Here is a 25,023-nt window from a genome sequence, read left to right as displayed (position 1 = left end):
AAGAATAACAGGATATGAAATCCCTCACTTAGATTGGCAAAATGAGTGCTGCTGGAGATCTGACCTATTATCATCTACTGAAGGCAACAAAGAGCCTGCTGCTTGCTTCAGATCCGAGGGCTTTGGACCAGCTCCTGAGAGCTGCCACACGCACCCCAGGCAAACAAGCAGCTTTGTCTCTTCAGTTTGTACACAGCAGATATGGCACTTTATTCTTGGAGTAAACTGCAAATTGCAAATCGTACCTAGCCGTTGGTGTTTTCAGTAAGTCTTGGTCTGTGTTGTAGCGTAATGAAGCAACGTGATATCGGCCCCTGAAGAAGTTCTTTTGACTTTCCTGCAGGAGCTACAGTCCTGCATATGTTTGAGACTATGGTTTAGTAGTAAGTGAATATACATGCAGTATTCAGTCAGGCTGCAGTTACTTTGCACTAATTGTCAGTGAGGGTAAAGAAAACCTGGTTTAGCCTGTCCTTTGCACTCAGAAGCACATGGAGCCTGTTTGGTGAGAGGAAAGGAGGCAGAGCACTTGCAATGTTTGTATTTCAGAAAGCACGGCTATCAAAGGGGTGTTACTTGCCATGGCAATTGCAGTTGAAACTCCAACCCAGAGGTTCAGCTGTGAGAGAGAGAAAAGGGCGGGTCTTAGATCTGTATCAAGATAGGCAGAAACCCTGAAAATAAATCCTTTAAAAAGTAATTAAAAACCCCCAGTCTGTATCAGTGTCTTGGAATTGTTACTATTTGTAATAGCGTAAATCTGGAGTAATTCTCTCACTAATAGCAGAATTTGGACCCAAAATGGCAAATCTAGTAGATATTCACTCAGGCTGCTGCTACTTGCTTTCTGCTGTCGGTTCCTTTCTCTTCTGCCTACATACACACCCAAACACGCACACATTCTTCTTCTGTCTTGTTCTCCTCTCTTGCTGCTGCATTTGCCTCTTTAGGGAGCTATAAAGACATGTTATAGGCATCCTCACAACAGTGTTGTCACTTGGGCCCTTTGAGCCTGCACCCAATCCCTTCTGTGGTAAACGAATCTGTAAGATTAAAATGGAAGATCTTTGAAGGAAGCGTACTACTCCATCATGGGACAGGTCAAGGAAAACTTCTGTATAGACCTACATCAACATATGTTTATGACATGCCAAGTATGAAATATGCACCCATGCTGGTTAGTAAGAGTACTCGGTGACAGAATTATTTCCAAGAAATCTGGCTCCATCAGTTGCTGATGTCCCAGACTCCTTTACCATTCTTTGGGTATTAAGAACAGGTTATTTCTGGGCCAGAGGATGGCGTGAAGGGGGGATCTATGTTTAGAGCTAAAAAAGACTCTGTTGTTGAGACATGTTTTGAGAAGTATTGTTCAGATAGGTTTGAATTTTTTTTCAAATGCTCTTGATTGTACTTGTTTGAAAGTACAATTAGCTATATTATCTAGCATGCTCATATTTCATATTTGTGAGTATTTATGCTCTACATGAACAGGGAAGAGAACAACAGTGAGACAAGAGATAGTAAGCGATTCTCTTACTATAAAAACAAGCACATTTTGCCTCTTATTTGTTCTCCAGTGTAAAGGAGGCTGTCAGATCCTCTGTTTCCAGTCTAACAGGAGGTCCATCCCAGCTGGATCCTGTTTTTCTACAACATCCTCAGCCCACTTTAATGACTAAGCAAAGATCTTCTTATGTGAGCATCCAAGGAGCAAACAAAGATGGGGGAAGGTGAGCCCAGGCAGCTGTCTGAAGGCAGGATCCCATTTTATTCTTTGCTCCAAGGCCTTCCAACAACTTGTTGCAAACTGAGCATACCGGTGTTTCCATTGTATCAAAAGGTGTTCCAGAAATAACAGAGCTCAAGACAAAAAAAAAAAATCTTTATTGTGATTAAAATATGTATATTTTCAGAGTATCTGTAATATTGCATCCAAATATTTATTTTTTGAAAAATCAACAATATTATCTTCATGAGATATAACCATGACACATAATACAACACCCTGATAGAAAAGGATTTTCCTTCAGTTTCTTTCCTTACAACACAATCCTCACACAAAAATCACTGACCACTTTTTGCTTATATGTGGAAAGTTTAGGCTTGTGAGCACATCTCACATCTTCCTGCTGTTTTGGTCTCTCCTCCATCCCCTTGCAACCTGACTTTCTGCTAGAGCAGTACAAGCAAGGATTCAGTAATCCTTTGCCAGTACACTTTGAACATTAGAGTTCCTGTACACCAACCAAACACATCTTACTCAACTGTCTCTAAGGTATGAACACAGGCCTCTTTTGGATCAGATATTGATGAAGGATAAGCTAATGCTGGGAGGAGGAGAGCTGCTCTTCAGCCAGATCCATCCTGCACCCGTTCTGTGGGTGCTGGTGGCTTCTGGGGGTGGAAGCAGGGAGTGCATTCATGCACGTGTGCGTGCGGAGCTGTGGGTGTGTGCAGGTGCATGTAGGCCTGAGTCCCAATGGGCAGGATAGGGAAGAGGAGCAGCTGCCATCTTTGCTGTGGTTCTGCCCAGCCCTGGATGGTGCTTGAAATGACAGAGTAGGGACATGGAGCACCACTTACTTCTCTCCTACACTTCTTAGGAGTGGAGGGTGAATAGGCAAGGGGGAATATACTGAATAAAAGAGAGGGACTGCACCTGTGTGAAGGCATGCCTGGGATGCAGGCACTCAATGGACTAATTTGATTTGTATTTTTAGCTTGTGATTGTGGTGGCTTTATTTCACTCAGGGTCTGGCCAAGTTTTTCACTTTGTCTCTCTCCAGATGAGGGAGGGTCAGGACTTCATTTTGATATGCCTTCGTTTTTTTTTCTTCTTTTTAATAATACAATTTAGTCTAATTATACAGCAGACTTGTTGATAATGTAATTTGACTTATCTGGATATTGGGGATTCCTTTCCCAGCCCTGCCGAATTCGTGTGAGAGGTTTGTCTAGACAAGGAAATATCAGCACAAATTTGACAACCAGTACAATGCATGGAACAATGAGGGAGAGCATATAGGCGTTTGGAAGATACCATCTGTATGATGACGGGTTCAGGAACCGGTTTCCACCGTAAACCAGTGTGTGTGCAGTGCACAAAATCAGTGTCAGATATCCCAGTTTGGACTAGGGGAGAACAAAGGAAAGAAACAAGTGGACATTAAAACAATAATTAAACCAGGACAAATGCAATTTACAGGACACAGCAAGCTTTGTGTGACTGAGCTAATTGGGCACTGCTGAAATCAAACTGTTTTATATAATTTAAAGGCTCTTATTTTTTTTTTTTTCAGAAAGATTTATTCAAATGGATCTAGGTGAAACACATTTCTTTGTTGTGTTTTGTTTTTGTTTTTGTTTTTGTTTTTTTTTTTTTCTCTGTCAACAACCCTGATAATTTTGGCTAGCTCACACATACTGCCTAGTGGTTGTCATGTTTGCGAAAATGCAAAGAAAACGCTGAAATTCAGGGGAGAGATCCAAGCTTTTATATGCTCCAGTGCTAATCCATCCAGAACTGCCATACTGTGCAAGTTTTTTGCCTTGATAAAACATTCATTGATAGTAGTTTCCCCTTCCCTTGCCTCCCCTCCCCTGCCAGCCCAGCTCCCGCAGAGGCACAGCAGCTTGTACTGAGCTTCCTCCAAAGGGGGGGCTGGGATTATCGTGTTACCAAGGGCAGCCTGTTTATAGGCACAGCACTTCTTTTTAGAGTCTGCAGAAACTGCAGGTTCTTTTTAGATGCTTGGCACTGAGACGATCTGAGTTTAGAGTAGTTTTTCAGACCTTTATAACTGAATTATCTTGTGAACCAGCAAAATTAGCCCAGTAAATGGCTAGAATGTTTTGTGACAGTATAACTGTGGAATCTGATAATCCCAAAGTGTTTTCTGTTTGCTGTTTAGGACCTCAGGTCTTCCTAATTTTCTCTTGTTAGTGCAGTAGTCCCTGTTGTACCATAGTTGTGTTTTTTTACAGGTGAGTTGTATAACTATGTAGATTTTTATTTTCACTATGTGATGGTGGATGGTGCACACATCGCATTTGGAGATACTAAAGGAGGAGGGGATAGGGAATTTTCCGGAAGAGAGGGAAGAAGGCTTTTTAGAATAAGTCTTCTTCTTACCTGTACAAATCGAAATTCTCGCCAGTTGACATTGTTGCTGACTGAAGGCAAGGAAGTGATTCCAAGAAGAAAAAATAAAGAAAATCCTAAAATCCCCAAAGCCAAATAAGAGTCGCTAAGCCAGGCATTAGTTGTGTTGAGTCGTTCTGTTTCATTTTTCAGTGCCTGAAGAAAAGAAGGCCAGTTATATCTTAGTGATAACAGTTTTAGGATCAATGTGCAGAAATAAATGCTTTAAGGTAACTTTGGGATAAATGTTATACATTAAGTCTCTGAAAAGGATTGGAGATTTACTTTGAATGCCTACTCTAAGAGCAGGCATTATATTACGTGTAGGTTCCATATACCTATAATTGTGGTGCATGTTTTATACTGCTGTAGACCTAAGGTTGAGGACAGGTATGTGATCCTTTGTTGTTAAATAAGGTCAGAAAATCAAAATATATGCCATTTTAAAAGTCAAAATGTGTGCCATTCTTAAAGGTATATGGAGAAATAGGGAAATATGCTTCTTTAGATTACTCTCAATGTTTACATTTCTCCTGCTTATTTTATTAGTATATCAACTATCTAGCAGTAAGACAGGGCAGGAATCCCCTAACTCAATATTAGCAAACTTCAGATATACCAATGGTTAAAAGGATCAGAAACAAGGAAAGTAATTCTATTGTAAAGTATGGTAGACTACCCACATGAATTTCTGAAGCTTGGTATAGAAGGTAGTATTTGTAACAGGGCCAAAAGAAAGGAAGACATAGAGCAGGGAACAAAACTTACCAGAGAGAGAATATGATTACTGGTTCTCCATCTTACGAAGGAACGAATTGGGATAACTAGAGTGTACAAAACGTGCAAAAAAGCAAATGCCAAAGCTACCAGTCCAAGTTGTTTTCTACACAGCATCCATTTGTCCAGCCAGTCTGGGAAACGGCTGTATTTGGTACCTCTGTATAACTGAATAATTGCAGCAAGTACACCAGGAAGATAAACCAAGGCAAGAAGGATGAGTGCCACTATAGGGCAGATCCGATTTGGAATGGATATTGCAATAAAAAATGAAAAGTCTTTGCTTTCATAAACATAAGGGTAAATGACATCACGAATCAAACTGTAGAAGAAGAAGAATGTGACTAGGCCAAGGGACAAGAGAATGGGAAATTTCCACATTGGAAAGAGCTGCAGAGGGTAATTTTCTATTTCCTGAGCAGCCAAGAGGGATCCCTGATCTAATGGAGTGAGACCCAGTGCACGAACAATATCCATCACCATTTGTTTAGCTTCCATGTCATCTCCACAGACAAACACCTGCAGCCAAAAACATACAGAAATTTTATTTAGACAGACTCTTGTGACGTTCTCTACTGCTGTCCTGCCTGGATATGGATAATGAGCACAAGCTTCCTAGGCTACTTGTTGACTTCCATGCTGGCTTTAATTTATATAGGCAAAAAGTAGCTTATAGGTACTTTCTTGAACAACAGGTACAAGAAATAAGAATATGAATCTTTTCTTTGGGGAAGAAGGTTGTTTCAAGTGGCAAAATTTTGTATCTGAAAAGAACAATGTATAACACAGTTAGTACAAGTCTTTGCCTAGAAGACTTAAAATTCTCTTCTGAAGACCTGTGAGCAGTTCATAAGCACAGGATTTTCTAGGAGTAAAGAGGAGTGAAATTTTCAATGGGAGTAAATAGGAGCAAAATTTTCAATTGCTGCTACACTGGTCAATAAGGACTCCAGGAGATCGAGGACAGAGATCTTTAAAACATGTATGCCCTATCACAAAAGTAAGTATTATTTCTTTTGAAGTCTAGTAAAATAGTGAAGAAACTGTCTTTTTTGTGAGTGTGCAAGACAATACTGCTTTTAGAACCGGGAGAAAGGGGGCAATTTCAGCTCTCATTGATATGATGAAGGCTTGTAGAGCCTAGGTTTCTAAGTCTTTGGGTCCTTAGTTTAGACAAAACCATTTATCTGGCAGTAGAAAACAAAGCTAGCAATGGTTTGAGTAGCTGGATGGAACTGTGTATTGTACAAGAGCATTATCACTCAGAGTGGCAGAGAACAGGGTAACAATAAATGTCTTCAAGTAAGCTGCTGTGTTGCTTCCTATGACCAGCTCTGTGCTCGCTGGCTGCTCTGTGGTTAAGGAGCTGTTTAAAATGGCTTTCACACACCATTGTTGTGTTAAACTTCTGTGGTGATAAGTTCTGATTTAAAAAAATGTATTAGTTTATTCACGTTCCAACTCACTTCATTTGCCCATACTCATTCTATTGCCCCATCATATCGCTTACCTCCCTTTTTTTGCTCTCTTCATTTTATTCTTACTTTGATATCTTCCTCCTATCTGTTTAACTCTACCATTCCTGTGAACAACTGATGCAGCCCTCATTTCCTCCTGATTTGCTGTCTCTCTGTTCCTTTCTAGCTCTGCTGTCTATCTTTCCTTGCATCTCTAATGTCTCCAAACACCTTACCAAGTTTGGATGCAAGCTATGGGTATTCCTGTTGTACTATATTACAAGCCAAAAGTAAATTTTAGCTCACATTTAATTTGAAATTGGTGATTAAAGTGAAAATACCATCTCAACCCTGCCTGATTTGTACCTTCCGTGTGTGTTTTGTCTGACTGTTAAGAAGCCATACAATATATAACTATGATGTAGGAAACCCCATTGCTTAGCCTTACCTGCCGGCTGGCATCCAGCGTGCCTGACTGCAGGGCCCACGCCGACACGGTATTAAAGGCTTTCACAACCTTCGCGCCAGGCACCAGCTGAGCAAGGTACTCTGCGTTGGATTCAGGATACTGGTTTACTTTTAAGTTGTTGCTTACGTCCACCAAGACTTTTCCATGGAGAATTTCTGCTAGTGATGTAAGGAAGCTGTAATGTTGCCTCTGGATTGCTATAATGATGATGGCTGCCTTCTGTGCTGCTTCTGTGTGGCTCAGCACCTCTGCATCCTTGGGAATCAGGCTGGATGTCTGCGTGTTCCGGCTTCCAAACACAACGGGGTAGCCGGACTGAAGCAATTTATGCCCCAGAGCTCTTCCAAAATCTCCAGTTCCAAATATGCACACTGTCTCTCTTTTGTTAGAAGTGTTAGGGGCCAAAGCCATTATGTTGTAAGAATTCTTATTCATCTATTAGAAAAAAAAAAAAAAAAAAAAAAAAGAAACAAACTAAGCTAAACATTAATCTCTTGAAAATGAAAAGATAGCATCCACTCTGGCTATACAAAATAAATATCTGAGAGTTCTCTTGCCTCTTAATATTCTTCCTGCACACTTTTCTGAATACACACTCCCAGAAGTTTTCTGGGCAGTTTTAAAAACCAGTTCTGGATATTAATCTCTCAATCGACACCCTCTTTTCCATCCATTTTATGGATTTTAACATTCAGCTGAACTGTTGCAGTTTCCTCTCTCGAAGGCAAAGCAGGAGGAAAAGAAACAGGAGCATAGAATAAGGGTTGCACACATTTCAGAATAATTTCTGCTTACTTATTTGATAGAAAGACATTGAAGAGGAGTGCATATCTAATCAGATTAGAACGTGGAAGGTCTTTTGTAAAATACTTGAAGATATTATAAAAGATAGCTACAAACCTATCTGTTGTCCTCAATATTTCCTTAATATGACTAGTCAGTGCCAGTTTGGTTTATTATTGTTCTTCAGTTTCCTGAGGAATGTCCTGTGAAGCATTTGGACAGTGAAATTGGAATATTTCATGTTGAACATTTATTTCTGGTATTTATATATTAGTCGTAATGAAATTCTCTTTGAGGTTTTTATCTATCCTCCTTTATCACTGTACCTGGAAGCTTCAAAGTCTTTAATGTATTATCCATGCCAGAGCAGTATGTACGCTCTGTACTTGCAGAGTGAGATCCATGATACAAATACAGAATCAAAAGGCTCTGCTCCAAAGGCCTTGCAGTAGGTCCACATCCAGTTGCCCTCACTTTACAAAGGGTGAACTCAGACCAGAAAACCTAAGGCCCAAAGGAAGACCTCCAGCCAGAGATCTTGAGAGACCCTTCACTTGGGCTGGCCAGCGATTTAGTGCTTAGAGCAGCCATTTAATTTGCAGGAGCCCTGATTCAAGTCTCTCACTACATCACAGGTAACTGTCTTAATTGAAGCTGTGTGAATAACCGATTTTCCAATTTGCAGGAAAGAAGTGCCTGAAATGGTTAGCTAGACCCAAACCAATTACTTTGCTACTGCTCTTCATTAACCCCTTGCTTACTTTCTTCTGTGAAGCACTGTTCAGAATGAAACTCTGCCATTTAAAAATACTGAGATGATACTCCTCACTTTCTTTTACATTTTTCTCTAGTGAGTACATTTTTTGCTTGTTAAAAATCTGGCACGATTTTAAATTGTTTGACGCAAAACTTTGTTTGATGAATAAAAAAATCAGCGTGAACTTCCCCCTGCCCCGCTGTGACCTGGCATTAAGGGCCTGAGTCAGGGATGCACACTTGTTTTGGGCCTGTGCTGTAGGGTATGAGCTTCATTAGCAAGACAGGCAGAGAAATGCTTATTCTGAGAATCACATGTGAAGATTTTGTCTTGAACTAGCTATGTGTGTAGGTAGGTAGCCCTCCACTGGCATCAGTGCCTGTTTAGCACCATCACTGCCATGAGCTGTGGAAGCCCTGAGGTTCAGAGAGCTGCCAAGGGAGTTTGGCTCTGGTTGTTAGGGGCAGGTGTTGATTCAGGCAGAGAAGGACCTGAGGATCCTTGTGCTCATGGTCCGTGTGGCTCGTGCAGGTCCCATGGCAGACTTGGCAGCACAGAGGGATCAACCCCAGCTCTCCTGGAGCTGCGGTCCCAGCTGGACTCTCTGTACTTTGTCAATTAACACACTGAGCATGAAAACAGATCCTCAAAGGGACCCATCTGAATGTCTCCTGCGTATTTGTGCGCTCTGACACATGCATACAAATGCAGAGTCCTTTCACACAGTTAAAAATCATTCTCTGATTAATGTCCCATGAGGCTCCAATGCGACTAAAGCTATAAAATTCTTTTTGGTGTATAGTCTGTATTTCAAAAAGAACAGAAGAGTTTTGTACATATTAATAAATGGTCTGATTCAGTACATAATAAGACTCAAATTTCCTTTCTCAATTTTTCCTTTTAAAGAAGTAGGCTCCTATCTAAAATAAAAAGTAAAACTTATTTGTAAGACATGATCATCCAGTTGAAAACTTCTGTATTTGTCTTCAAGAAACCATGAAGTTATTGCTGAGTGAACTATGCAAATCATTGTCCTCTCCGAAGTAAGACTGGAAAAAAACAAAACTAAAATGGATATTATCAGGTAATATACTTGATAGATCAGATAAAGTTATGTTTTGTTTGAGCTCATAAAACTATTTAATATAAAAATGGATCCACCAGCAAGAATTAAATCTATGAAGTACTTCTGTTGTTCACTAATACTGAACATCTCCTTTTCCAGTGAACACTGAACCCATCTTGCTGGAAATGAGAAAAAGAGGGAGATGAAAAGAAAAATTAATGTAGAAGAACATTATTTTTTTTCAAATTACAGTTTCTTGGAGTGCTACCTAAGATGTAAAGGGACTAAGGGACTAAGATATAAAAGGCAGTGAATATTATTCCATAGAAAGCTGAAGAGAGGTAAAGTTGCCTTTAATACCAGTGGTCTAATTTAGCTTAATACCATTTTTAACAATAGAGACAATTTTTTTGAATAAAATAAGCTGTTAGGGTGGTACACATTATATATTAGAAATAAACTGGTCACCAATGAATTTTTTAACAACTTAAGTATATTATGAAACTGTTATTAATTTAATGCTGCATCTGCTACTTCTGAAAATCATGTGGAAGACAAGACAAGTTTTATTTTAAATCCCAGGCTTTCTGGACCATACCTCCTTCGAACAAAGACAGAAATTAAATTAATTTTCTCCATTGAATCCTTTTTTTCCTTCCTTCCAACATACCTTTGTGCCAGCTGGCTGTTACTGGACTGAAAGAAGTTCGTGGGCTTTTCTGTGAACTTCTGGAGGTGAATTCGGGCAGTAGTTTAGGAGCACATAGAGAGTGCATAGATAAATTTTGGCTTTTCTGTGTGTATTTGAAGAAAAGGATGGCAACTGGGTGGGCGTATAGTCAAAACAAGGAGGCTGACCTCCCAGAGCCCATGACAGCGATAGCTGCAATGTGAGAAAATATTCATTTGATATAGGACAAGGTGTTTTATTGTCATGCATCAGTGTGAAGGATGTGAAGCCGAAGTACATCACAAGGAACACAGGGCCAGTCCGGGGTCTGGGAGCTGAGCCCAAGGGCTGACCCTGGGGTCTCAGTGAGCAGCGTCCAGCAGTGGGGTCTGCTCAGTGCCCGTGGGTTACACTGAGCGCTCTCAGAGTGCCAGGGGGAAACAGAAATACCAGCAAACATATAATAATCAGTATCTGCTCTGTTATGTATGTAATCGTATATTATCTGAGAAAAGGCATAGAGATTTGTATCAATACATAATATTTTTGCTTGTATTCATCCCTCTAACATTAGAGCACTAGTGTTGCCTTTTGTTATTTGGAAGATAATCCCTGTAATCTTCTGTAATGATTAACTGTGTCCTTTCTTTTCTGCATTATTGCTGTATGCTTATACAAGGAATTAAGCTATTTTGAGGAAAATGATGGTAATCTCTGAGCTGATTACCACTTGGTCAGTAATGATAAAAGGAGGCACTGAAAGAAAAAAAGAAGCTAACTGTGCAAAACTGTCATTTCTACCCACTACCTAAACACTAGGGGAACTGAATCAAGGCACAAGATTTAGTTCAGCAATTATGTGTAAATACTTTGGTTATGTAGGAATTTGAATGAAGAGAGGCACATTGCCTTGCGCATGGGAAAAAAGAGGGATTTCCTAGCAGAAGCGATGCCACAGATGAACTATGGTGCCAAAAGTGGAAAGGCAGAGATGGGACTGAGACATAGACTGGGATGGATAATGGGAAGATCAGAAAGATGCAACATGAAATGTCAGATCAGTGGAATGAGACACAAGGTAGAAAGACAAGATGAAAGGAGTGCAAAAGAGTAATTTTACTATTTACATTCTAAAAAGAGGCAAACCCAATAACTCTGGTAGTGATCTCTAGATACTATCTAGTCCATCTCCCTCCTAAAGTCAGGATGAACTATTAAGGTGTTGAAACTAAGTTTGGCAGATGATTTTCTAACCTGTTTGTAAAACCTTCCAGTGTTGTGTATCCTGAAGTCTTCCTCTCTCACTGCTTTCTCAGCTGTACTATTAGGCAGATTTTCTTATGTCTAATCTATATTGCCTCCTCCATAGCAGACACAGGTGTCAATTTATACCCCTTTTCTTTGCAGCAGCCTTTGTTGGACATTAAAGCTGTTACTGTTTGACCCTTTTCTTCTCTAGGCAAAACAACCCCAGACCTTTGCCTGCAACTCGTGCTTCTGAAAGTGGTGATCTTTCTCATGGTTTTCTTTGGATCTTTCTAGGCTAAGCTGCTCCAACTGTTAATTAAAAGCATGGTGCTAAAAGTGAATGCAGTACTTTTGATGAGATTTTACCAGATAGAAAGGGATTGTTTCACTTGCCTCACAGACAACACATTGTCCCACTGTCACATTTGTCTTATTCACAGCACAGTTATTTCACAGTCAGCTTGTGATGCATTAAGGTTATTTGTACTTTAGCAAGTAGTGTGTGGCAACAGAAACCAAGATGTGGAGTGAAACAGCTGGTGCCAAACACATGATGTTCACACTATCCATGTTTCAGAGATTTCCACCTTGGTCTGGTACAGCAGCCTGAGCACCCATTAGCAGCTGCAGTGCATTTGGGTGCACCTAAAGCATGTCTTCTCGTTCAGCTTCATGGAAAGGAATCCAGTTTTATATACCCCTAGAGCTCTCTGTCATCTAAGCAAAGCTTGATAACTGGTCATCTGCTTCTACATCTCAACACAACTGAAATACTAATGTAAATGCACTGTATTACACCCAGTCCTTTAATTGGACTACTCCCATGCCACTTGCTCTATTTTTGGTTTCTGTAGTTTTTTCTGACTCAGAGCTGTATCATGCACTTGTCTCTGTTGAATAGCACCACATTTTTTCAAACTGTAGCTTCAATTTTTCAAGATTGTTTTGATTTCTAAGCCTGTCCTCTAACGTGTTTGCAAGCCCTTTTCAACTTTGTCAGATTGTCAGCTTTAATAAGCATAATGTCTGTTCTGGCACCTACGCTATTTAATGAAATTCCAAAACAAGAACTTTTGACAGGACAGAACCCCTGTATATCTGCAGTAAATGTAGTCTTCCATTTTGGCAATGATTAACTGAGAGACTGAAAATGCTTCTTTTGCTAGTTCCGTAGAACCTTACCTTCTATTAGTTTAATCTAGGCTGCATTTTCCTAGTGTGCTTTTGAAAATGTTCTCTAAGATGTACCACAGTAAAAACTTCACTCATGTCAACTTGTATAACCTCTGCGATTCACAAGGCCAGTTATCCTGTTATAAGAGGAAATGAGGTTGGTTTGGAATGATTCGTTCTTGATTAATCCATATGCCTATAACCTGTTTCTTATCCTCTATTTGCTTCCTCTATTTGTTTGAGAATTGCACTTAAATGGATTGGGCCGTAATTCTGCACCTCCTCTTTCTTGTTACTTTTAAAGATAGCTGTTATTCTCGCCTTTCCAGTCTTGCAAAACTTTACCTCTTCCGCACAATTCTTAAAGGTAGTTATTAATGGCTGTGGAAATGCTGCAGTTATCCCCTAAACAATGTGAGGTGAATTCCATCAGCCCTGCTGATCTCAGGTCATTTAACTCACCTGAGCACAGCCTAAGCTTTTTCTTCTCTCATCTAGCTGGAATTTTCTGCTCTTTGCTACTGATGTAAACCCTTTTATCACAGTTGACCCTTCTAGTGAAGAAAGAGCAAACAGACATTGCAGAGTTGGCTTTCTTGGAGTCACTAGTCAATAGCTTTCTCTCAGTTGAGTGGTGGATCAATTGTCTCCTCGATTTTCCTTTAACAGTTTATGTTTTTACAGGAAAATTCTTGTTATTTTAGATGAACCTTACTAACTACATTTCTTTTCATGCTGTTGCTTTTCAAATCTTATCAATGTATTAGTACTATTGTTCTGTGCTTTTCCATAGATTTTGATACAAGTATCCTATTTGAGTTTCAACTTTCTGAAAAAACTCACAGCTCCAGCCACATGGTTGTCTTACTGCAGTCCCTGCTCTGCGTTGCAATCTTTATGTCTCTGCTTTCAATGTAGTTTCTCTAAGAAGCTGCCAAATCTTCTGACCTCATTTTCCTCTCTAATTATGCTTCTCATGGAACATCGTCTTCCCATCTTCGGAATCTAGTGTACTCTGCTTATTATTCTACTAGATGGATAAATCCATTTTTGAGTACCTGATCTTGTCTGGTGGCCTGTAGTGGCTCCCAGACGTGACAGAACCTCTGTATTTCCCCCTTTGTCATTTTCCAAAATCTTCTCCTGGGTCTGTGTTCTTTTATCTTTTGATTCAGGTCAAAAGTTTGGAAGGCAAAGCAGGATATAAAGACCCTATGAGAAGATAAATGGTCAAGTCTTTGCCAGGAGTTCGATCCATAGTCATGTAGAAGGAAGGGTTATAAGTAGAATGAGAAGAGAGTTAATGGCCAGCACAGCTGTGATCCAGGTAGGTTATGGTGTTGTCCACTGTAGGAACTAGTCTCAAGATTTATAACACTGATGCATTTATCATATTATTTTTTTCTTTTTTTTTTTCTTTTTAGGCTCATGGTAAAAATCATAATCCCGAAGGTGTTCATAAAGATTATAGGCAGAACAAATATTATGGGAGTGTAAGTTTAAAAGGTGAAGTATCAAAGGACTTATTTCTCTGTAAACTAAATATTTTGTCTGCTATTTCCTTGCAAATAACAGCAGGGACTCTGTTACACCATGCAAATAATAAACAGTACCAGGCATGTGAATGGCCTGTCTGGAGCAGTTTACCCTTGTTCTAGTACAACATTCAGGAGGCAAATAAAGGTCCTGACATAAAACATCTGACCAATTATATAACATGCTGGAGGTAGATTCATCTGTGTGAGTTCATACACAGTTATATATGAGTCATTACAATGTTATTGACTGAATATTCCTGTGATTCTTGTACTAGAATATCACTATGAACAGTCTGGTTTCTAGGTTCACCTTTCCAGAAGAAGCTTGTTTCTCCAGACTTCAAAATGTTTATTTTTCTATAATGATGGGGAGACACTTGGGTTGACACTCTGGAGCTTATTATTTGGTGTTTAACTCTGCTTGTACAGTAGTGAAACCAGGTCATCTGGGATAAATGGTTTGGGTTCACACTATGCCCTCCTGTAGACCTCATTTTAAGCTGCTGACATGGCTTCTTACATCTCGCCTTAACTCTACTGCTCTTTTAACACAGAGTTTTTGTCTGTTTCTGTTTTTTTTTTGTTTTGTTTTTTTTTTTTCCAAATCTCCCATTGTCATTACAGCAAGGATCAGCTGAACTTTCTCACGCAGCATCCACATACATAAATCCTCAAACCTCTGCTAAATGTCTTTTTCAGCTAAAGCTCTGTGCCTCCCTGGTCAGGAAGCACCAGAAAACATTCAGTTCCTTACATGGATTCAAGAACTTGTTTACATAATTTGAATCACACAGGCAGGGCTGAGCACATTGCAGCTCATTTCAGCAACAGAAATTCAGAGCACATCTCTTGCAAAACACTTTGAAGCCAGATTCTCACTACCCCTATGGAGAGAAAGCCCAGAATGCCATCGGACTTGATATAATAACACATTTTAATCCTGCAGGGCAACTGTGACCTGATCTTGGGTTGGCATTTATGACTGACCTGGTGAAAGGCCTGCAGCTGGTGGTGTTCCCCAAGGATCAGTTCTGTGTCCAGTCTTCTTCACCCTATTAATCAATGATGTAGATGAAGGGACTGAGTGTACCCTCAGCAAGTTTGCTGATGAGAGGAGTGGCTGATACAGCAGAAGGCTGTGCTGCCATTTAGTGAGACCTGGACAGGCTGGAGAGTTGGGTGGAGAGGAATGTCATAAAGTTCCACAAACAAAAGTGTAGGGTCCTGCACCTGGGGAGCAATAACCCCATGCACCAGTAGAGGTTAGGAGTTGACCTGCTAGAAAGCAGTTTTGTGGAGAAGTACCTGGGAGTCCTGGTGGACAATAGGTTAACCATGAGCCAGCAATGTGCACTTGTGGCCAAGAAGGCAAATGGTGTCCTGGGGTGCATTAGAAAAAGTGTGACCAGCAGGTCAGATGAGGTTGTCCTTGCCCTCTACTCTGCCCTGGTGAGGCCTTATCTGGAGTACTGTGTCCAGTTTTGTGCTCCCCGATTCAAGAAAGACAAGGAAGGAGTCCAGCGAAGGACTACAAAGATGATCAGGGGTCTGGAGCATCTTTCTTAGAAGGAAAGGCTGAGAGAGCTGGGTCTGTTTAGCGTGGAGAAGAGAAGATTGAGAGGGGATCCTATCAATGCTTATAAATATCTTAAGGATGGGTGTCAAAAGGATGGGGCCAGACTCTTTTCAGTGATGCCCAATGACAGGATAAGGAGAAATAGGCACAAACTGAAACATAGGAATTTCCATCTGAATATGAGGCGAAACTTCTTTGTTTAGAAGGTGACGGAGCACTGGAACAGGCTGCCCAGAGAGGTTGTGGAGTCTCCCTCTTTGCAAACATTCAAAACCTGCCTGGATACATTCCTGTGTGATCAGCTCTGGGTGAACCTGCTTTGGCAGGTGGGATGGACAAGGTGATCTCCAGACGTCCCTTCCAACCACAACCGTTGTATGATTCTGTGGGAAAACGAGCCCTTTGGAGGTGTCCCATGTCCTGCACATCTTCCTCATGCCTCTTTGAACAGACTAAACAGGTTCAATCAGGTACGCTTCCCCAATGCCTCTGTTTACACTTGAACCTTCCCTACCTGATGAACATACATCCTTCTCAAACATTGATGGGCTGCACTCATGGTAACCATGGTGCTTTGACACCATCCTAATGGCATATACTCATGCTGGTGGCAGTGAAGAACAGTGCCTACAACCAACAGTGTCAAAACAGTGGAAGCGGCTGATTTTATTTTTTTTTTAAATATCTATCAAGTCTTTTTTAATTTTTCCCTTCAAATCCTTTTATAACTGTGGGTTGGCATGGTGAATTTCAACCAAATAAGTTAATGAGTACATCTTTTTGTTTGATATTATATATTCTGGTTGGTAGTTTTTAGTTTCCCGTGCTTTCAAGTTCTCTAAAGTTAAACAATTTCTTTCAGGAATACAGTTAATTCTCATTTTTGTTTTAGGTGTTTATTGTATGCACCAACATGTAGAAGTGATCTCCAACTGTTCTTTTCTCTTTTTTTTTTATTTGTAAATGTAAATCCCACTTTGTCTTGTCATCTGTGATCAAAAGGTGTATGTTAGAAGAAAAAGTGCCTTAATACATTAAAATTACATATAGTAACCCATTAAATATAGGAGAAAAAAAAGAGTGTGATTAGTACTTCATTCCTAGCATATGTATGTACTGCAGCTTTGAAAGTATCTTTGTGAAGTATTTCACATGTATAATATTCAGTAATCCTAGTGTAGCTTGGAAAACAGGTGAAATGTGATTTTTAAAGTCTCCTCAGAAAGACATGTACACTACTCTGAGGCAATCTCATTTACTTTAAATTTCATTTTACCATTCCAACAGAAAGAATGCACTCTATAACAAATACTGTTTCTTATAAGCTGACAGTTTTAGAACCAAATCTGCCCTAAATTATAGAGTGCATTTTCTGTTCCTTGATATACCTAAAACTGAAAAGCATGTGGCTAAACTACTCTCCCATGATTAATCTAGTACTTAAACACATAATGAAAATAGCAGAATAGCTCCTAACAAACATAACAAATTATTCATGAATTTTCTTTCAAGCAAATGGATATGTGTTGTTCTTCTCAGCAGAAAATACTGGGCTCCAAGTTTTGACAGAGCTGCTAAAAAATAATTGTTTGAGAAAATAAATCCTCCTATAGAGGACATTGCATTTCCCACATTTTCAGTTTTTTATCAGGATAACACTAAAGCTGCCTGGAGACTCTTCAAACAGATGAAGTATAGGCCTAAATAGATGTGCTTAATGTTGTCTAAATCATAGCAAAGTACTGAGAGAACTGGAAATTTCACCACCTCCAACTGGTCCCATAAACACGTACAACCCAGCTATAACCTGAGTAATTTCCTCAGTCTTTTCAGGGCTGTTGTACTGTTCTGAGGTGTGCAGGTGTTAATCCAGCCCAGTCAACTGCAAGGAGAATGAAAATATTTCATAAAGCACCTGAAGGTGAGCCAGCAAGGGTGAGGAGGAGAGATAGACCTGCCTACAGCACTGGGGGCACTGGATTTATCCCATTTGGGGCAGGAGATGCCCTGAGATGTTGAAAGACATTTTTTCAGATCTACCGCACGTGGAGGAGCACCTCCTGGACTCCTGCTGAGTCCTCACCTCACTGTGAAGCTGTTCTTCTGAACATCTTTTATCTGCCATTTACAGACATTAACAATTAGCTCTGTCTCACAGAGAAATAACACTAGAAATAATGAAGCCTGGTTTCCTAGGGGTTTTTGTTTCTTGACTGATTAAAAGCACTGATTGAAGCTGTTTTCAATCACAGAAGATGACTCCTATAACATTCATTCTCATGTGGAATATTGTATCTTTTAAATGTATATAGTCACAGTATAGTATTTCATTTTTCAGGACTCTTCTGTGGAGTCTTCAGCTGCCTTTTTTTATGCAACACAAGAAAAACAGAGCCCTCTCTCCTTCTGGTATATTTAAAATCATCACTAAGAAAAATGATTGAGGAACATGCATAAACATACATATACTCTGCATGATCAGAGAAATCTCACTTTCTACAGAAATCAGGCTAAAATAATGAACACCCTAAAAAAATCATTATGCACAGACCCCCACATGCATGTCTATACCCCTGAAAGAGAAGGAAACAGGTGAGAAATGGCTCTTCAGTTGTGACCCTATGTTGTTGTCTGTCAAAGGCATGGAGGACAAGGCAGGGGATGTTATTTGGCATGCTTTTACTGACAGCCCACCAGCAGGATACACCAAGGCTGGAATTAGCCGACATTACACCAGCAACCAACCAAAACATCAAGAGCGCTAAAAATCTAAGAGTTCAAGTCACATGTTTATTGTGAATTCTAGGATTGTGGGATAAGCCTGGTTCTTCCCATTTATACCAATAGAATTGCTGATTTGCAGTTAAGTTGCTTTTGGACCAGGTTAGCACAAGCGGGAAAAAACAAAGCCCAATTGTTTCATAACACCTGCGATAAAATCAAAGGCGAGGTGGCTGTTGTGGCTCAGTGATGATGTTCTTTGCAGTCTTACGCTGTTAGAAATCTGAGGAGTGGGAGGGAGAGTATGGTGAAAGACACAAGAAAAAGGGGCATGAATATAAAGTTTCCTTGCCAAAACAAATATATGTTGGATGTGCAATATGTCTGGAATGGGGCCAAGCAGATTTTACAGAAATTTCATTAATCTGTGTTCTTGCTTACACAAGCCTGTATGCTAAAATGCTGTTATAAATACTTGTTTAAAGACATGCTATTTAGCAGCAGATCACTTTATCAGCACACTTGTTCACTTAATATGAAGTACATTAAATATATTTCTCCTTTTTGTTTCCTTTCTTTCTTTTACATGGACTCGAACATTTTCCTCTCCTACTTGACTTCAGTCCAGTGGAATCTGCAGACATGTCTACCTTCCAGACAAAATGAACACTGATATTTTCAGAAATATATAAATAATATCCTGCACAATTTTTTTTTTTTTTTAAAAAGACATTTAAATCCTGTTGCATTTCTCAACAAGGAAAAATTTTTATCAACTTTTTGAAGACTACTTCTTTTTCAAGATGGAAGAAATTCCCCTTCTTACTTAGCCAATGGTTTCAGGAGTCTTTAAGTAAAAACCTTAAGCTACAGGCCTTGAAAATTAACTGCTGAGAAACCTGAATTTGAAATCATGCTTTTACACTTAAAAAAAAACAGAGGTGAGATTTGTCAAAAAGTTGCAGAACTTTTGAGAGCAGCATCCTATACTGAGAAATGGAAAGACTTAGTTTGTTATTTTTTTTCAACCAAAGCTCCCTTTGAGTTCAGCTCAGGTTTTGCAGATGCCTGAGCTGATGCTGGTAATTCCCTGCCCTGGCAAGTGGTGGGTCATTAACTCGGCTCTCAGCCCAGGCGTTGGTACGAATGAAACTCTCCTGCCAGGGCACTCCCTGTGAGCTGCTGCTGGTGGAGCACGGCATTGCCACCGCATCAGGGCAGCCAGTGTCACCCTGTGCCATGGTCCACTGCACAGGGACATGGGAAACCTTACACAGTGTCTCTTAAAAATCTCTGCTGCCTGAGCATTGTTATGCAAAGGTTGCCACCTTCAGAGAGGAGGGACCCTGGTTTCTGTCCTCTGCTTGCTCCTGGGTCTCAGTCAAGGTCACTGGGTATCTCTTGTTCAAGCATTCAAGTTATGCTCTTGGTTCTGTGTGTCAAGACCATGCAATACGCAAGAAAGGAGCACACCAGACCTTATCTCTGCAATTGTGGTGAAGGAAAACATGGATATTTGGGACATGATACAGAGCAGAGACAAATGAAAAGCTTATGTGTTCTTACTAAACTTAGCTGAAGAGGAAAGAAGCAGGAACCAAAAGGTCACTTATGGGTACAAAGAGTCCTTCAATTTGCAAACAGGTAATGAGGAAAACCAAGGACCAGGCTGGAGGAAATAATATTTTTTTTTTGTGTCCCTCAATCTTAAATTTTAAAATGACATGTTTAAAGAAATAATTCCTTAAATAAATACTTTCCTCAGTGTGCATCACCATTCAAAATAACAACTGTTCATTTTTCCTAAAAATCCCCCACTACCACTTTTGGCAGTGGTCTAGGTGGGTAATCCAGAAGATTTAATTCAATTTCCAATCCATATTTTTAAGAAAAAAAATCTTCTTTTAGTTTGACATAAGAAAGTATTGACCTTCTCTGCTTGTGCAGATCTTCCACTAATTTAACAAGCAAAAGTTTTTAGATCTGCTGGGTGCTTTTCAGGATGTGCTTTTTCCCTACATGTAAGCGCAGCCACTTCTGAGATTGGCTAAAAAAACCCTGACCCTAACACTGGCAATGCTGCTTAGTCCTGGAAGTCACTGAGGTCTACTCTGTGTAATTTGGGGTGAAAGTGAGCTGAATGTGTGCCAGGAGGTATGACACAAAGTGTCACGCTGCTTTTGTAATTGCCTAATTGGATAAAATAATTCCCTCCTGCAGGGTGACCCTCTCTTGTGGCTCCAGCAAGGAAATGCAATACAAAATGAGGAACCAGGTTTTCCAAATAAGCCCATCATCTTTATTGCATTACCATTTTATGCTATTATGATTATTGCATAATTGCACACTTGCTGTGAGTACTCATGTCTTTTTACATATTTCCTGCTCGCACAGTCCTTGTAGCATGGGACCACCCCAGAAAAAACCTTTGTCAAGCATTCCTCCGCTCTAGTGATGCCAGAAGGTGTTTTGCTCTTTGGCAATCAGCCTCTCCACTAAATTTCTTAACACTTAAGGCTTGTTTATCTAGAGGCCTACAGAAACTTGCTCACATAGTTGGTATCACTAATGGATTGGTGACAGGCAACAGTATAAGACTTTGATCTCAGTCCTCAGGTGCTGTAACTTGTCTGAGGTGGATGGCTGAGCTGCTTCCACCATTGATCAAGCAGTTTGTAGCAGATTATTATAATTAAGCATCTTTGAAGTGACAAGTTATAGGAAGCTCTAGTGTGGTTCAGGTTGTAGAATTTGAACAAGATTTATTAATATTCTCATTTTATAGGATATCATGCTGTTTATGGAAATGGTTTTTCTGCACTTTCAGATTTGTCCTGGTGAGGCTGCTCCGCTTGGGAAAAGTACTTGGAGGGAAATCATCCAGAGCCGAGAACCTGTCCTCAATCCTTATTTAATCTTAACCTTGTGTTTTCTGAAGCAAGTCATGGGCTCTGCATCTCCCAGTGGAGGTTTAGACCTAGCCTTGTCGCTGAGCCAGCGTGATCTGCAGCACTTTGCCACTGTGACACACAAAGCAGCTCAGCCAAGCATGAGAAGAGCTGTCCTGAGCCAGGCAGCCCAACCCTGCACCTCCAGCACATCATCACCACCAAAGTCAGAGCCTTCCTCTGGTAATCCAACCAGGAGAGGGTCATCTCAACAGTTTAGTAAAGTAAAAAAAAAAAAATAGCTTGAAGCCACCTTTACAATTGTGTCCCCAGGGCTGTACTCAGCAGTCACTATGAGCCTGGGAGGCAGCTTTGTCAGTCCTCTAATTAGTGTTTTTACTGGCAGCTATTCCCGCTCCCCCTCCATTTCCAAGAAGCACGGGACGTACCCAGTGCTTATCCCAGCTGCCACCCACCACAGCCCTGGGACAGCAGTCAGGAGAGAGCAGCAGCTGCTGGAAAAAAACACTCCAATTTTATGTTTCAGAGCATGCAGGGACAAAACCCCCCACAGTTGAACTGCAATAAACATCTGCAAAGGTGAGATTCAGATACCTGCCCCTACCTTTTCTTCCCCAAAACCAACTTTCAAAACCCAAAGTCAATATACATTAAAATTTAAATAGAATTGAAATGAAGCGATAATGCCAACATCTATAAAATGTCCCACAGAAAATAAAATGTTACAATTCTACTCTGCTAGCAGTGTAAAAAGAACAGAATGGGAGAAATAGTTGGCTCAAATCTTGAAGTTACCAAATAAAGAGGTTTTGATAAAAATAGACTCGGAAGTAATGAGGGAGTCCTTTAAAAATGCAGATTTTAACTACTCTCCCTGACAGCCACAGTTGCTGTTTGTATTTTTTGAGGGACTGTGTGTGTGTAGGGAGGAAAAGGTGGTTCTGAGTACCCAACACCCATGCTAGGCACATTGCCAGGGTTTTTGCTTTGGACTAGCTGCGGTCTGGTCCTGTGTGCTTAATTGCCATTAACAGTAGGATGGTTTCGCTTCACCCAAGAACATCTGAGACTGTATGTCCCCAGTCTGCTCTGTGCTGTGAAACACAAGGTGGTACATGGCCAAGAGCAGCGGAGTCAGTGCCCAAGCAAGCTACTGCTTTGAAATAAAACACTAACGTAGGCAACACACTTTGTTAATAATTTCTCAACATGCAGTAAACCCCTTACCAGGTTATAATTTTTGCCTGCAACTATGAGAAGTAATTTAAAAACATACCATCTGCTTAAAATTGTACAAATATGAAAAGTGCTTAATGTGTTTGTATAAGAAAATTCCAATACAGAGGAAAAAGTACAGGGATGCTTGATTTCTCAATGAGTATTGGAACATTTTGGTATCTAGTTACAGTACTACTTCATGCTAATCTAAATCACTGCTATTAACAAATATCGGAGCTTCAGGAAGGCCACATCTAAAAATTGCACTAATTGCATCATTTTATAAAGTCTCAACAGTCTTGAAAAAATTTGCCTAAAGTCTGAGTTACAGTTTGTGTTTGCAGATTTAGAGAGGATATGAAATGTTCCTATATCAAAGCTCCAGAACAGTTCTGACAGCTGCAAATGTTCTCTGAATTAATAATGTGGAACTAGTATAAGACAATATTTAAGAAAAATCCATTTCTTTCTGTAGCATTGAAGCCCCTTGCTTATAAAATATTAAACAGGATTAAAATTGGTATGCTGCTTGAATGGGAAGAGAAAACATGAAATCCACATATGAATCCAGAAGTGCAAAGAGTCATTAGTTCCAACTGTTATTAGTGATAACTTATGATTTGGGGTAAATCAAACACCCTTGGAGTACTTGCACTTGCTACTAAAATTTAAACCAGAATTTTGGCTCTGACTTAGGAAAGAAAATCTGCTTTCCAGCTTCATAATTTAAAACCCATTGAACAACTTTTATTTGCAGAAGCTTTCTCCACTTCTTTACAGTAAACACCTTTGGAAGATTAAATAAATTTGTTAATCTGCTATATAAGCTCTCTGGAAACCAATTGACTAATCTGGAGTTCTGGTTTGTCCTAACTTTACAGATACAAATCCTTCCCTTTGTCTCAGGGCCTCCTTACATCAACTCCATCAGCTCTTAGTGACAAATAGGTTATATAATGTCAATACAAAACCAGGAGACATTATGCCCTTTTTTTTTTTTGTCTAGCAAGGAGAAAGGCTGAAGTAAAATTTTATTAGGAGACTTAAAAACTAAGTTCAAGCCCACCTGAACTTCTCATGTTGATAGTTTAGCCATTCGGTTCCCCGTTCCCACCTGCAGAAGTGAAAGAAAGCTGTGGCTTATCTATATAAAACTCACCTGTGCACTCAACCTTCTGCTGTCCCCCCAGGCAAGACAGTGCTTTCCCAGCCAATGAGATGCTGTTTGTGATGGAGCAAGAGAGACCTCAGGAGCTGCAGTGAGGTTCCCGTTGCCCAGAGGAGAGTGCACAAACCCCAGCAGCCCCGCTGGCATTTATGTAGTGGGAGCCAGGGCGAGCGCACAGGGGAGGACAAGTCCAGGGGATGTTGCAAGTCTTGTCGGTCTGCGTGGGGTAAGAGAACTTCCCGTCAAAGTCTCAGGGAAAGTCCCAGCCTTGTATTTACAGCTGAGGTGAAGCTGTGGTTGCTTTTGTCATGCTGGCACTGACTTGCCCCTTGGCTATCAGCCAGAGCTAAGGTTTGGCTGCGTTCCTCCACTCTTGGAAGACTGACCTGAGAATTGCAGAAGCCAAGAATGTTGTTGAAGCACAACAGCAGCTGTTTGCCTGGAAGGAGAGCTTCTTTGTTTTTGTGTTAAAGCTTTCCTGTACCATTCCAGCTGTGGGTAGGGACAGTGAGAATGTCACATTGGGATGAAAGGAATTTGACATGGGGATGGTTGAAAGTAGTGATCTCTGAGATTCTATAGATATTCTTGGCAGCTACAACAATTCTGTGGAGCCAGAACCTGTGATAGATGTATGTTGAGAAATGGGTCTTTAAGGGATAAACCTCTGGGAGGATGCAAAAGTCTTGATGTTACACATCTGTCTGTAATGGGACATAATTCAAAACAGATGCCTTGAGCATCAAGAAATCACTGGACTGAATCATTGTCCAGATAGGAGGAAGTGGCTGGGTCCCACTAGCACTGAGATTTTATAAGAAGTTTGAAAATTATTTGAAGAGGATTTAAATAGTATTGCACTCTAGATTTGCTAGCAATGTCTGCCTGTAAAGAAGAAGAAAGTAAAAGAAAAATATTTTTTTACATCAGCTTGCTTTTGGAAGACTTACTGGAAACTAACTAGAAAAACACACTGAGAAGGAAAAGGCATAGGGAACATAGAACATAGAGGTAATCTTGGAATTTCTTACAGGAGCAAAGGCCACCAAGGCACTGGATACATTTGGGATTAAACACTGTAGTCTTCTTTTTCAGCTGATCAACTAATGTGCTGCCAAAAATACTGTTATTACATTTAAAAGAAAATCTACAGGGAATGGAAAGGCTCACAGAGCTTAAAATCACAAGGCTAACCCCACAGAAGATACATGAGAAATAAATGTACAAATTCATAATAGATGAAAAAAGCACAAGTGCTATGCCTTTCAGAGTGTCAAGATGATCTAAACATTTAGATTCTATGTAAGAATATGAGTAAAAAAAGCTGAGAAATAATTCAAAGCCCTTTC

General features: G+C 40.1%; 1 protein-coding gene across 3 annotated transcripts; it reads right to left on the bottom strand.

Annotated features, from left to right (window-relative positions):
* Window positions 1-1,864: 1,864 nt before the first annotated feature.
* On the bottom strand, window positions 1,865-23,820 carry STEAP4 (STEAP4 metalloreductase). Of its 3 annotated transcripts, none has more exons than XM_082045580.1 (5): window positions 23,666-23,806; window positions 6,827-7,282; window positions 4,913-5,440; window positions 4,136-4,300; window positions 1,865-3,135 (listed from the first exon to the last, which is right to left on the bottom strand). In XM_082045580.1, exons 2-5 carry the CDS (start codon window positions 7,280-7,282, stop codon window positions 2,866-2,868), a joined length of 1,419 nt encoding a protein of 472 aa, XP_081901706.1. In that variant the 5' UTR covers window positions 23,666-23,806; the 3' UTR covers window positions 1,865-2,865. The 3 variants fall into 3 exon arrangements, with proteins under 3 accessions (XP_081901706.1, XP_081901707.1, XP_081901708.1); XM_082045581.1 differs by lacking the exon at window positions 23,666-23,806 and adding an exon at window positions 23,573-23,663; XM_082045582.1 differs by lacking the exon at window positions 4,913-5,440 and having other exon boundaries at window positions 23,666-23,820.
* Between the last annotated feature and the right edge of the window lie 1,203 nt (window positions 23,821-25,023).

The sequence above is a fragment of the Streptopelia decaocto genome (genome assembly GCF_964273445.1).
Source record: "Streptopelia decaocto genome assembly, chromosome: 2".
Classification (NCBI taxonomy): Eukaryota; Metazoa; Chordata; class Aves; order Columbiformes; family Columbidae; genus Streptopelia; species Streptopelia decaocto.
Note: the sequence above shows the minus strand (reverse complement) of the source record. Positions and strands in the feature narration are given on the sequence as shown.